Consider the following 14,361-nt stretch of genomic DNA (forward strand, 5'->3'; position numbering starts at 1 on the left):
CCCCACGGGAAAAATTCTCGGCCAAGCCCACCAAGGCTATCACAAACTTGGAAATGGCTTTCTCTTCGACGGCGTGCGCCCATTGCCGCCACCGCCACCGTCGTCGACGTCGTCGTCGCCGCCACCGCCATCGCCACCGCCACCGCCACCGCCACCGCCGCCGCCGCCGCCACCACCACCACCACCACCACCACCACCACCACCACCACCACCACCACCACCACCACCACCACCACCACCACCACCACCATCACCAGCAACTCCGCCAGCTTCTCTTCAACCTCCTCCTCTTCTTGCTCTTCCGTCGTCAATAAGCTTTCCTTATCACGGGTAACGTGGTTCTCGACGTCGACACTGCTTCCCTTCTTTACTCTCCTCCTGCTTCTCCTTATCGGCACACCGGCCCGGCCGGTCAGATACCGAGAACCGAGTGCGGTGCCGGGTGGTGCGCGTGATGCGGATGGTGCGGGTGACCCGTGGCCGCCAGGAGCGCGTGGTGATGGTGGTGGTGGTGCCCAACCAGAGGTGGTGAGCCGTTATTGTGGATGAGGCCTCCGAGCATCCCGCTCATGCTCATGCCGCCAAGGGTGAGTCCGGCCATGCCGCCGACGGGCGGGTGCCCGTGTCCCGGATGGCTGACCGCCCCGTGTCCGTCGAGCATCGGCTTCACATCGCGCTGCTCGAGTTCGCCCCGTTTTTTGCTCTGCTTGCGCTCCTTCGCGCGCCGATTCTGAAACCAGATTTTCACCTGCGCGCATACCAATTGGTACAGGTTTGCTGCATTATGCACATTCGATCGGCATGAGACGATACCTAGACGGCCCGGAAACACACCCACCACCCACCCCCCATCATCAATGAGGATGAATCATCGCTGCGATAACGAGTAATGAGATGGAAAAGTGACGGGAGGGGGATGGGTGGGTGAGGGTGGAGAGTGTAGAGGGCCGCCGGATACGTCTAGTCGTGAATAATTATTACCTGTCGCTCGGAAAGCGAGAGACTCGTCGCCAGTTCGGCTTTCCGACGGATGGTGATGTACTTGCTCGAGTAGAATTCCTTCTCGAGCTCGAGCCTCTGGTGCTCCGTGTATACCACTCTGTATTTATCCTTCGTTCGTGTTTTACCTGAAACATGCAGATGTAAGAAGCATTACACATTACCGTCGGCATTTCGTTGATTTTCTTCACAAACAGTCTACTCAGTCGACTCTCCAGCATCCAAGCATGCGCACTAACGATATTATACAAGTACGATGATCTTGTGGGTTGACGCGTTAGTATTAGCCAGTCGTGGCTATTATATTCTCAGGTGAATTGGGAGTTGCCATTATAAAATATGCGTATAGTGCAATCGTGCTGCTGTTGCCGAGTATCATGCTGCTCCGACGGTAGTTTCGAGTCCGTCGCCGTTACCGATCGTTCCGCGCTATTTCGTAATGGGCTTTTGGCTTGTGTACCAAATATTTGGATTGAAGACGCAAAGCAAAGCCCGAGAAGGTAACGCACGCTCGGTTTGTACGAAGATAAGCCTTGGAAAGCAGCCTTGGCGCGACACCTTCGCGCTTGTTTCGTTGCAACATTCGAGCTGCTGTTAGGTTGGTTCTCTTGTTGGAAAAAATTCCCGATGTGGAGATGAGACAGCGAGTTTCGAAATGCAGCACAAAAATCAGGTGTACGTATTTGCATACGGAGCGACGGATTTAATGGCGCATCATCGCGGCCGCGATCCTTGCAAGGAGGGAAAACACACTTGCATACCTACGCGACGCATTTGCACACGCGCGCGCGAGCTGACAGCAACGACGGAGATAAGCGAGCTGCCTCTTCTTCGTTCCTCCGCTTGCTTCGCTACGGGCCGTATCTCGGTAATGATAACGAATTTTATCGAGAACGCGCGAAAACACACTAACACTCTAGCAAACCCACGGGCCGACGATACATTTGTTCGCATACCGATAGGGAAAATTAATGTTTTAAACGTACTTTACGTGCATAGCGCATGATTACCGGCTGGAGGCTGATAATTTTTTTGGTTATTGCGTTGTGCGTGGCTCGCGATCGAGTGAAATGATCGCAATTAAGAGCTTTTGTCATATTTCAATCTAAGAAATTTGTCGCGCGACCCTTGGACCGCATATTTTCTATATGCAACCAAAACGGTATGTCACAGCTGGTACTGCCAGTCATGCGCAGACAGCGCAATGTTTAGAAGGGGACCATGAACGAGAGAGAAACAGGCAGAGAGAGAGAGAGAGAGAGAGAGAGAGAGAGAGGATTAGATAAGGTGTCAAGCGGCCGACATCAAAGCGAAACTCGCTAATCCAACACTCCTTGATAACCAAAGACCTTCGTAGAGGCTTCTCTATCTTCTCATATGTGTCGTCTCCTTCATTCTATCCATTATTTTTTCCTTTTTCTCGGCTCTCATCCCCCTTCGGTCGCTCTTTGTTTCACTCCGTGAACTTCTCATGTTTTTTTGTTTTTTCAGTTTTTATGTCCGTTCTTTGTTTCCGACTGACGCTAAGCCCCTTTGACATCGTATTCCTCCTTTAATTCGACAATTTGCTCGATGTTTTTTTTTCTCTTATCGAATTGTGTATGTGTTTTTTTTTCTTCTCTGACTCGTTTTCATCGTGTAGATATTGACGCGCAAGATAAGGTGAAAGTAGATATCGACCTTGTCATCAAACACGGGTCATTTGTTAGTTTTGCTGTCCTCTCAACGAATGGGATGTTTCAATTAGAGTTAATATTGTTATACTACACGTTTTTCGAGTGTCTCCTTTATTTTTTTTCTCATCGATATTATACTATTGATAAAAGCATATATCACCGTCTGTCATTTATAAGCAAATTCAATTTCAATGCTAACTAACTTTGCCATTCCATTTGACTTTTCGACATGACTTTGTTTGGACGTTAAAAGATTTTGACACAAATTTTTTGCTTTTATGTTCTGTTGTTATTTGTTGTTGTTGTTGTTTTTTTTTCTTTTTTTTTTTTTAATTGAACATGACTCTTAATAAACAAAAGTAGAGTAATGCGCGAAACGTCGAATAAAATTATGCGACTGGCTCGTGCCAACAATCTATAATACGACATAATCATTAATATATTATACGTTTGAAATTATCAATTTCTCTAATGCGACAAAATTACGAAGCAAAAGTATGCAATCGACATAACCAAGCACTTATAAATACCCTTAATCAATTTATACTTTAAGCAATGGTACGATCGATAAGAGTTTTATTATTGATTATCCTGAGGATGCAAATGTTAAACACATTGTGGCTGTTATCGTAAATAATTTGTTTCGTGCCTGATTATTATCGTATGATCGATAGTAGTTATACGTCTGATCAAAATTCCAATCGCTCACTAATTCAAATCGATCATCCGATCAATACTCGTGATCTGAAAAATATGAGAAAAACGCTCTATAATTCAGTAAGTATTTTTTTAGATAAGGCATAGTTTTCATTGGCACGAGCTACGCGTTTCGTAGGAAAAATGTCATTATCTTTAAATTTACGTCTTTTCATGTTCAATTATGTATTATAAACATACATTATAAAGTACAGGGCAGTCTATCGAAATTTTATCCGAATTAACGTACGACAAAGACAATGTTTTAAGGAATCTTCTTTCTTTCTTTCTTTTTCTTAATTTTTTTTTATTTTTGCATTATGTTGCTTAGTTTGTCCGGTAATACCACTCTAATCAGGCCTCTCTTTGCCACAATATTCGTTACGATCATTCGGAACTCTGTATACAATCAGAGATACAGCCAAGTGCAATTGAATAATATAATTAATAGTATGTCCAGCAGCACTCGAATGATCGAATTTTCTGATTGATTCCATAATGAGCTTATCGGAAATCGCGACGGTAATTAAAATTCAATGACAGGAGGCGGTATCGTCGCGTAAATCAAGATATTTTTATTTGTATTCGAAGCACAAATTGGGAGTAAATCAATATTGTGCGAGTCGAATACTAGATACCTTGTAGTGGTGGCACTGTTTTCCTAACGAGGAACCGAAGACCCTGTACCCAAATCTACAGGGTCTTCGTTTGAAAGCGGCCGTCGTGCTTGCGCACACAGAGGAGAGAAATTATCGTGGCGGCTTTTTTCATGTACGCACCATCGCCTTCGCAGACGACTGATAATGGAGGCGAGAGACGCGACGTCCCGACAGAGGCAGAGATCGCGGACAAGGGGAGATTAAGGACCGCGTGTGCGACACCTAAAGCCAATTGACTTTTACCCTCCATTGTGGTCCCGTGGATTTTTATGAAGCGGAGTGTATCGAGCGACATCACTGAGAGTAAACTATGATTTTAGGCGAATTTGGCTTGAGATGGAGAGGAAGAGCGAGAAGCGCCTCTCACCAGGATCGGCACTTTTTATAAGGACAGGGCGATTTGACAGAAGAAATTGGAATAATCAATCATCCACTCGATTATGTGAAGAATTACGAACGAACGAGCTCTACCTTTCGCTCACCGTAATATTCAATTTCTTTAAAAAGCACCGGAAAACATTAGCTCAATAGGCTCGCGATATGACACTATTAAAATAGAGTAACCCAAGTTGCGTGGTTGTTTTGCAATATTCACCAAATAACAATAAAATATCACTAGCTCCGCGTATGTACATTGTACTCTCGGTCTCGCTTCTAACTCGCTAAGTGCTTGTGCGGTTGACGGAGAGATCAAGCTCGTTGAAAATCTTTTAATTTTTATAATTCGAAGGATCCCCGAACTGCTTGCGTAAGAAAATCCGTGCAGTCGATGGGAAGAGAGGACGATTGAGACGTAACGTTCAAATAGAATCTGAGGATGAATTACAATAAGAAATAAATAAACACGAACGTCATAATTAAGATCGTGGTCGGTCCTTTTGATGCCGCTCGATCGTAAGGTCGCGGCTTTTATCGTGAGAGCGTCGCCAAGTTAAGAAGTTGAGAAATCCCGTGCGACCGCGAGGCAAAGAAGGTTCGTAGAAGCCGAGGGCCACACTCGCGGATCGTTAACGCGAGCAAAGCCAAGGGACTTTCTATCCGCGACGTCGAGGAACCTGTTTCCTACCTGTGTTTTATGCGTCATAACGCTCGGGACGATATTCATGGCGCTACACTCTTCTGTTGCGCGACGTGCGAATGTATAAAGCGACATTGACCGTTGGCCTCGTGTTTTTCATTCTCGCTATTGCTGCTGATATTGCTGCTGATATTGCTGCTGATGCTGCTCGATACCGCTGGCAATGCCGCCGCTGGCGTCGGATCCGAATTTATACGCGTGACGATTCACGAGCCTCTTCATAAACGTAAAATCAAATAAATCTCCAGGACAGCGGCCGTTGCTTTCACATTAAAGATACGACAATAGCGATATTACGGTACGAAGAGTGAAACGGGGTTTTGACGCCCGATTATGCCAGTCTCGGAGACGAGCCAGCCATCATGGGCTCGTTATTTCAACGGAAACGTGGCTGGAAATCTCGACGAGGTTAAAAAAAGAAAAGATAGAGAAGAAGAAGAAGAAGAAGAAGATGATGATGATGATGAAGAAGAAATGGAAGAGAAAGAAAGAAAAAAGAAAGAAAAATATTCTGAATTTCGTTCCTTTACGCTCTCGACACGTCAAAAGTTGGACGCGAAAAACGGGAGGAATATGAATAGGGGAACGGAGTGCAAGATCGAGGAGCGAAAAAAGAGAAAGAGATAAAAGGGAGCGGAAGAAAACGGGACTCCGGGGACTCGTTGCCACCCCATTACAACGTTTGCTCTTCCATTTCGTGCGCAGGAACGAGACCACGACGAGAAGGATGATCTCCCCCCCCCCGCCCGCTCGCCCGCCAAACCCCACCCAACCAATTCTCTCGCTGCTGCTCCCTTTCGCTTCGCGCGCCAACTTTTTCCCTTAAATAGACAGACAGAACTCCTGGCTTTCTCCCTCGGTGCCCGATCACACGGATACACGCACACGCGGCCTTCCGCTATTTTCTCTTCGACCACATCTTTCTCTTCCTTCTCGGGACCAACCCCACCCTCGTGGCACTTGGCTCGTGTAGTCGCGCGCATCCCGCAAGGTACCATTCGTCAGCCGCATCACAATTACCTCTATTGGCTCGTCGCTTTGTTTCACCGTGAGCAGTTTTCGTCCTCGAGCGCCCATCGCCCTACTCACCCCAACCCCGAGACCCACACTCGACTCGACTCCAATGCGTTAAAAATTTCACGAGGGCCCCCGAGCGATATGTTATTTTGTATTTATGGCGTCCTCGAGTCTCCGATTTCATTTCGGCTTTTTAATGGGGCTGCAGCCCTGATGCGCTACCACCATCCATCCCCTTTCCCGTCGCTCAATCCCGCTCAACCCCGCTCGATTATCATTGCGACGGCGAATTTTCACGTAACCTCGAAAATTGCGAAACGAGGATCGTGTCGTCGGCTCGGTCACACGAGTCTATAGGCCAGGCCAAGCGCACTCGTCCGGGCTAACTTGCCACGACGACGGCCGAGCGGGAAAACTCCTATCGTGCCACATTATGCGTCTCGGCGTCGCAACAATGTCCGCATCCTCGTTCGTGCATTTTCCGTCGCGCGGCAAGACTTTTATTGGGGAGCTTAAGTTTCTCGATGACGGGGCCCCGTAACGCCTGGAAAAGGAACATTGTCATTACGGAGGATGGTCGGGCCGCAATGCTACCCATTTGACGAACGGTACTCTCACACTGAGGGACAACCCGATTGCCTTAAAAACAACACGATCGACAACACGAATACGATGCGTCGCAACTCGAAGCGGCTGCTAGTGAAATTCGAAAATTAAGAGCGTTGGTGGAACGTCACGCGTGTCCCGGACTCCGAATCGGTCCAACGACTCGGACGTTGCGCAAGAGACTCAGTTGGAGGGGGGAGGGGGGTGTTAGAAGGGGTGGGGGTAGAAGGGGGCTGGAGAGGGATTGATGGTTTTGGGAGAGGAGGGAGGGGGGAGAGAGAACAAGTATGAAAGGAGAAGTCGCGACCTTGCGAGACGAATGGGCGAATGGATAAGTGCGAGTGAACACGCGCGGCTGAAGGAGGGAGGTGCCGATGACAGGAGCTGAACGAAGCAAATAATGTTGGGGAGGAAGCTGGAGGAAGCATAGAAGAATGAGAGTCGAGTGTGACCGAAAGCCACGGCCATGGCAAACAAGGAAAAGAACAAATGGGACCGGAGGTCGGGGGCAGGTCCCTTCCAAGAAGATCGGGCGCGGCTCGAATCGCATACCCCCAGGAGCGCGGGCAACACTCGAGGCGTTTAATTGGCCTCCATTGTTGGCAAAACAAATGACAACGCGCGTGCGGAGGTCTCCCCGGGTATTGTGCCCTGGGGCAGCTGTGGAAGCCGTGTCTATCCCGGCGCGAATGTCCCGTCGGGTCGTGGGCGTTCCTCCGTCCGCATTGAGGGCGACTTTTGCGCGAGGACCGTCGCAAGTGGCTTTTCCCGGACTCGGTCCGTTTTCCCGCAGGACCATGTCCGTCCCCGGCACGCTTTACTTGCATCGTTATTGTCAATTTTACGCCGCATTTTGCCTCTCCGCCTATCCTCCCCGCCCGGCCAGTCCAGCCGCTCTAGCTCCACCTTCACGGCCCCCGGCGCACCCACCTGGACTTGCATTTTTAGACACCATGGCTCACGACCTCTGCGGCAGCCGCTACCGTTTAATCACCGAGTGCCCATCGAGTTCCTTGCGATATTGCCGAATGACGTGCGCAGTTAGCATTTGCTTGGCACACGGGGATAATGGGGATGCGTGAGTCGGAGGATCCGGGCGATAATAAAGTAGCCTTTGGATAGATGAGGCCTCGGCTACCGATACGGCCGTACGGTGAATAATCGTTATCGAGAGCGAGAGAAGCTGGGTTTCAGCTTTGGCTCAACATCCGCGAGCGACTCCTGCGAAACGGACGTTCGATGCGAGTCGCGCGAGCACCAAAATGGCGCCCAAGGAGCGAAGAAAAAATCGTAGACAGAAGCTTAGAGAAGCCACACGACAAACTCGAGGAGGAGGGGTGGTGGGAATGCGCGACCATTGGGCGAGGAAACAACTCTTGCTCACTTGCCTGGGGAGGAAATACCGGGCTCGCATTGCGAAAGAGCGGAGGGAAAAAGAAACGAGTTCATGCTGAGAAAAAAACGTAGGTCGTGTGTGTGTGCAGGCGCGCGCACACGAAAGAGAGAGAGAGAGAGAGAGAGAGAGAGAGCGAGAGAGGGGGGAAGGGCGGTAGAGAGACAGGGGCAAAGGGAAGGAGGAGGGCACAAAATTGTAATACGCTTTCAGAACGATGAGAGAGAGAGAGAGAGAGAGAGAGAGAGAGAGGGAGAGAGAGGGAGAGAGAGAATGAGACACTGCGTGGCTTTATATAGCGAGCGACTGCCCGACTGCAATATAACCATAAAATGCAGATAATGGCCGAACGCGATTTCAAGGGAGAGAGAGAGAGAAAGAGAAGAAAAGTTCATGATGGAATCGTGCAGCACGCAAGCAAGTCTCGTACTGTCCTTTTTTGCTTCGACGATACCGAGGAAGGAGTAGCACCAACCGTCCTTACGGGGGAATAAAAACGAGCTGGATTTTAATGGGAAGGTTGATATATATCTGATTGCGTTTATACGCGCCCGCGCATGTGTATGCGTGTCTGCGTATGTGTGCGTGCACGCGCGTGTATGATATCGCTTGAATAGCTACGAGACGAGCACTGGCAAACCGATGTGTTTTCTCTAGAGCTACGAGGCATGGAATGGCCGTGCACATAATACTTGCAGCATTGCGCCTCGTATTCGAATAGTAAAAAGGATTGTTCGCCTCGCGTCGCCTTACAAAGGGAGAGATTCTCCCTACGACTAACTTCTATTTACGATTCGCGGTGCATTGCGCAATGGTCAAGCGGCCCGCGCGAAACGACCGATTCTATTTTTCCCCGCACTCCTCTTGCAGGCGTATTCGGCTTTATGTGTGCGCTCTTATCCTATCCTGCTCCCGGGTCTCCTTGTTGTCCATAGTTTTATGTTAGAACGACGCGCACGTCTACCTTGAAAACAGAACACCAACGACAGCTTATTGAGCGTCTACCGGGGGACCCTTTATAACAGCGAACTTTCTCGCCATCGATTGTCGTAATGTCTCTCAATGCTCGCATCTCATGCTTTATTGTTCGTTTGGTAAATATCCATAACCCTATGCGTACGGCAATATTATTAACCATACACAATCTTAAAACTAATATCCATGCACGCATAATACATAACGCCATAAATAACGTAATAAGTTCATGTAATATGTTAAAGAGTTAAAAGTTAAAACGATATATAACAGATAATCATGCTTGCATAATAGACATAATAAGTTAATTAAAGCTCATCGTAAAAGGTGCAACGCAGGGGAATGGCGCAACGCATATGAACAAACGGAAAAGAATGTAAACCGAATTAAAAATAAGCAGCAAATAATGTAACGCAATAAATATTAAGTAGGCAAATTTGAAATTGGCAGTAAAGTGATTTATACGTTTGCGTACCAAGGACGTCTAAGGTGCAGAGATCGTGGAGGGCCGGGACTGATGTTGCGGCTGTCGCGTTCGCAATGTTGCACGCTGCAACAATAGAGATACAAGTGATGACATTTCTCAAGCATCCTTGCTCGCAGACTAGGTCGCGGCACAAGGCGCATCGTCTCATATCGCTGAAAAGTTATCATCCGTCCTTATTATCAAACCTGCCCGTATCATGCGTATATACAGAGGCTATTGCCAAGCTTGCGGCGGTCCTTCTCCAACTGTACAGGATATCCTCGAGAACCCACCACGTTTGCTGGTGCGCCGACAACGAGCACGCGGTTCGCACCACTCGTGTACACGTTGGGCTGCCAACAAATTTTTTGTTTCATCGCGCCTTGTCGTTCGTATGCGCAGTTCGCTATTATTTACCGTTTCTGGCCTTTATTTTTTTGTTTTGTTTTTTTGTCTTGTTTTTTGTTTTCTATAAATTGTCAGGCCTCTATTCGATAAGAATTAAATAAATACGTATATTGTCACCAAGGAGTTTGGATGTATTATTCGTCGTCTTGGGATTCTCTAAAAAGCCTATTGTCACAAACTTATTGAAGTGCGATGCTTCTCAGCATTCGTAAATAATCGTGATTATTTTACAATTGTCAAATGATATTTGTCAGCTGTCATTATGGCGTGAGCTTGATTGGTTCGAGTTGCTCGGCCTTTCGTCTCGAGCTAATCAACAGTACGAGTTTTCGAGCCAATGTTATTATACGGGCACGGATATTTTATGTATAAAATTCCATAAATGTAGATATCGTTAATGTTGGCGGTAAAGATAGTGGCTAATTAATAATAGAAGATAATATTAAAACGAAAAAGAAATAATGAAATAACTGTTGGCATCGACAATGCCCTAATCTATGATGAATAAGATAAGGAGAATTGGCATTAATAAGTGTGCGTGTTGAATCTCGGCAACAATATATATATATATATATATATATATATATATATGCACGTGTGTCTGTATGTGTGTTTGTGTACACGTACGTGTGCGTGCTTGCGCGTGAAATTTGTGAGGTTTACCATCTTTCTCCAATTAATTAAAGTAAACGGATGGGCGGACAAGGCACCGGAGCAGCGCCTTTAAACTAAGAGTTCGATTGAAAATGTCATTGCCGTGGGTTTATTTGACAATGGGCGAGATGCTGGGCGGCGTATCGTAATACACGTTTGGACGTATGTGGAGCTCATCATCACACATGGCTGCTTTCTTACCACGAGCCTCTTGCCTCTCTTTTTTTCCCTTTCGTTTCCCGTCGACGTAGATTAGCTCACAAATATTTGAGTGCAATTAGATGTTTGCCTAGCTGTTAAGCATGTTTGCACCGTTTTGTCATATCGGGAACACTGAGACGCGGTTCTTCCCCAAAGCGACTCGTATCTATCTCACTCCCCTTTTACGCTCTTGGATATCTGCCTACGTGAGAACCTACGGAGCGTTTCTTATTTAATATTTAATCGTACCTCACTTCTTTCAACTCACAATGACATTTTTCTCACCCGATCTATCCTCGTTCTTTCAGCAAATTTAAATAGCATTTAAATCTACCGATAATAATTTTTATCGCGAAACATTACGAAACACATTGATAAAACAGACTTACAAAGCCTTCCCCGTTTCTATCCGATAAAAATGGCTATTATTATAAACGTGCGGCTCGTCATTTAATTACGACATTTAGTTTCATTAATCGAGTGCGACACGCCATTGTTTAATAAATGCCCGTCTTGCTTTGTGCAAAGTATTCTTTATTGCCAAACTGAAATATGCAATGATGCCACGGCAATTGCCATATTAAATCAACGGCTAAGCCCTTGCAAAATTTCGCCAACTTTTTACAATTTGTTTATCATTGGTTACGTGTAGCAGGTACTCTTTAGGCGCTTCGATGCCTCGGCTATAAGCAAAGTTATTGCATCGGCGGCCACGGAACACCATTTTTCTCAATCATTTTTATAGAAAATCTATGAATTCAGCGGTGAACGGCGGGGCGGGAAGGGTATCACGCGTCGTAAGTATTCGATCTACCGAGTAATCATCCTAAGGATTGATCCAGAGATTCGCGAGACGTTGGGTTCCTTGACGCCGAGGCGACACGATTTTTAATACTCGCCTCACTCATTCGGCCAGAGTACCCGAAAAGTACATAATAATAACAGCAATAGTAAAAATAATACGAGTACTAATTGTAATATAGCAATGGCAGCGACGAACGTTGTTAAGCTCACCTGGATTGGGCTGATTCTGATACGAGGGTTTCTTCATCCATTCATAGGGGCTTCTGTTCTGACCAGGTCTCATTGGTACCGTGTTGTTGTTGTTGGCGGTATTGATGTTATTGTTATTGGCAACGGGCGAGGCCGGCGTTCCAGGGCTACTGATTTCGCTGCCACTTACGGTGATGGGAGGACTGGGCTCACCGGCCCCTATACCACCATTATTATTGTTATTATTGTTGCTAGTGCTGTTGTTATTGTTGTTGCTGGTGCTGTTGTTGTTGTTGCCCTCGTCGCCACTCCATTCCAACGAGCCCTGTACAGCCGTTATTTGCAATTGTTGCTGCTGTTGCTGCTGTTGTGGAGTGGGGTGCTGCTGCTGCTGTTGCTGCTGTTGTTGTTGATGCTGTTGCTGTTGATAAGCCTGATGATGCTGCTGATACTGAAGATAGGGATGCGCGTGAGGATGAGGCGTCCAGAGGGGTACCTCGTGCTCGAGATACTGCTGGGCCGCGCTCTGGTGATGATGGTGATGGTGCCCGTATCCGTACCAGGCACACTGCTGGCCCTCGGGGACGTGCTGCTGAGCCGGGGGCGGCGGGCCGAGCTGCTGGGCCTGGGGTGAGCTCTGCTCCGGTGACATAGAGGCCGAGGACTGTTGGCTCGACAGGCCGGCCTGCTGCTGCTGCTGATGGCCGACGCTCGGCTGCTGACGATACATCAGCGAACTATAATACGACACCATGTCCGTGCGCGGTATATTGCTCCGGGTCCGTAAGAACTGCTCTGACTCTTCGCCTGGAGGAGGCGGACTCTCGGAATGGGACGGCTACGGTCGGTCGCCTACGAGCCGGGCACTTCGCGCATCGCGATCGCACTTCGGGAAGTCGGAGGGTCGCCGCGCGTTTCTCTGACTGTCTCGGACGGCCTCGAACGGGGCCGATGTTGAGAGTACGAGCGACGGCGCGATTGTGACCCCGAGACTCCGCGCGTTGCGACCGCTTGACTCCGCCCGGTCGGGACGGGGACCGCCCGGCCTGCCCCGTCCCACTCCAGGTCCGGCGCGCTCCTCCGCCAATCGCAGCCGAGGCAATGGCGCCGGCAGCGAGCGACGCCGCCACGACGGCGAGCCGCCGTCTCGACACCGAGGCGAGCGGGACGGGGCTCCGGCTGATGATGACCGAGTCGCGAAACTGCTTCTTTGCGAAATAGCACGATAGCGCGATTCCAATGAGATTTCGATATTAAGTCAGGGCACCCTGCTTACGAGCCCCTCAAATTTCCTCGGGCCAGGCGATGCCTCTCCAGTCCGTTACAGCCAGCCCAACATCCGGCCACTCGGTCCCCTTTTGCCTAAGCCACTGCTGTGGGAATGGAGATTTAATAATATAATAATGATATAATAAGAGGTAGGGATCGATAGCGCGTGAGCCGATGATCGATGATAGGCTGCCCGGCCTAATTGCCAGGGCGGACGCTGAATATAAACTCCGGCGTAATCGCTCAGCCTCCTTAAAATTTTATTGAATTTTATCGATGACTTTAACTTTCGTTAGTACGCGTCTCCTTCGGTCGGGGATGTCAACATTTACTTCACTTATATATGACACCAGCATAATCTTAGGTAATCTAGTAATTATTAATTTTTAAATTTACTTTCATACAATTAAATAGGTCGCGCGATGAAGAATTTTATTTCATAAAATCAATCTCTTTTTTTTAGATAATACTGCATGCAGCACAAATTTAAATCTCTAAATCTTGGAAAACAAATTCAATTGGCCACACAATAGTCACTACATTGTTTAGCGAACATAATTTTAAGTTTTTTAAAGTTGAAATTAAATAATTTTTAAAAATATCTATTCCAATATTTACCGTGGAAGAGAGCAGAAATCTCATTCTAAAAATATTACAATACAATATTATATATATTCGTTTTTGTCCACAATTTTCAATGTTTAAGAAAAAACAAACAATACCTCTTTACCATATATTATTTTCTATGTATTTAAAAATATATAAAAATTCAAATCTAATCTGCCGTTTACTCAGCGGGCTTCTAATCCTATATAATAATATATTACTTCATAATTTTTACATTCAAAGAAAATTTCCTCGTCACTCCTCTGAATTTAAAATGCCCTTTTTCATTTACACAGTGAATTTCAGGCGCTTAAAAAATACCAATATAAATCTATTATTAATTTCATAAAGCAATTTTTTACAGTTAACAGTATATTTATACTAGGTCACCTACATAAAAAAAAAGATAGCAATCAATGATTTTGTAATTGACGGATAACATTTCTTATTCAAACATACAAGGACCTACACTGAAAATTCGCCTGTTTACTCGAATTCTCCAAATACATTTTCAAAATTTATTGTACTTTCAAAGTATCCTTGTTATTAATTGACATAATAAAAGTATTATTATTATTGTTGTTGTTAATCAAATTTACTTGAATGTAAAAGCGGACGTGATCTAACGATAACTTATGAAAGATTTCATTTACATTCACATAAAT

The 14,361-nt window shown here is 46.6% G+C and overlaps 1 protein-coding gene across 1 annotated transcript; it reads right to left on the reverse strand.

Moving 5' to 3' along the window:
* Window positions 1–252: 252 nt before the first annotated feature.
* LOC105364451 (homeotic protein caudal) lies at window positions 253–13,189 on the reverse strand. Its single transcript, XM_011502367.1, has 3 exons — window positions 11,843–13,189; window positions 982–1,127; window positions 253–748 (listed from the first exon to the last, which is right to left on the reverse strand). The coding sequence occupies exons 1-3, from the start codon at window positions 12,573–12,575 to the stop codon at window positions 413–415; spliced, it is 1,215 nt and encodes a 404-aa protein (XP_011500669.1). The 5' UTR covers window positions 12,576–13,189; the 3' UTR covers window positions 253–412.
* Window positions 13,190–14,361: the final 1,172 nt, after the last annotated feature.

Source organism: Ceratosolen solmsi, unplaced genomic scaffold (assembly GCF_000503995.2).
Source record: "Ceratosolen solmsi marchali unplaced genomic scaffold, CerSol_1.0 scaffold39, whole genome shotgun sequence".
NCBI classification, from domain to species: Eukaryota; Metazoa; Arthropoda; class Insecta; order Hymenoptera; family Agaonidae; genus Ceratosolen; species Ceratosolen solmsi.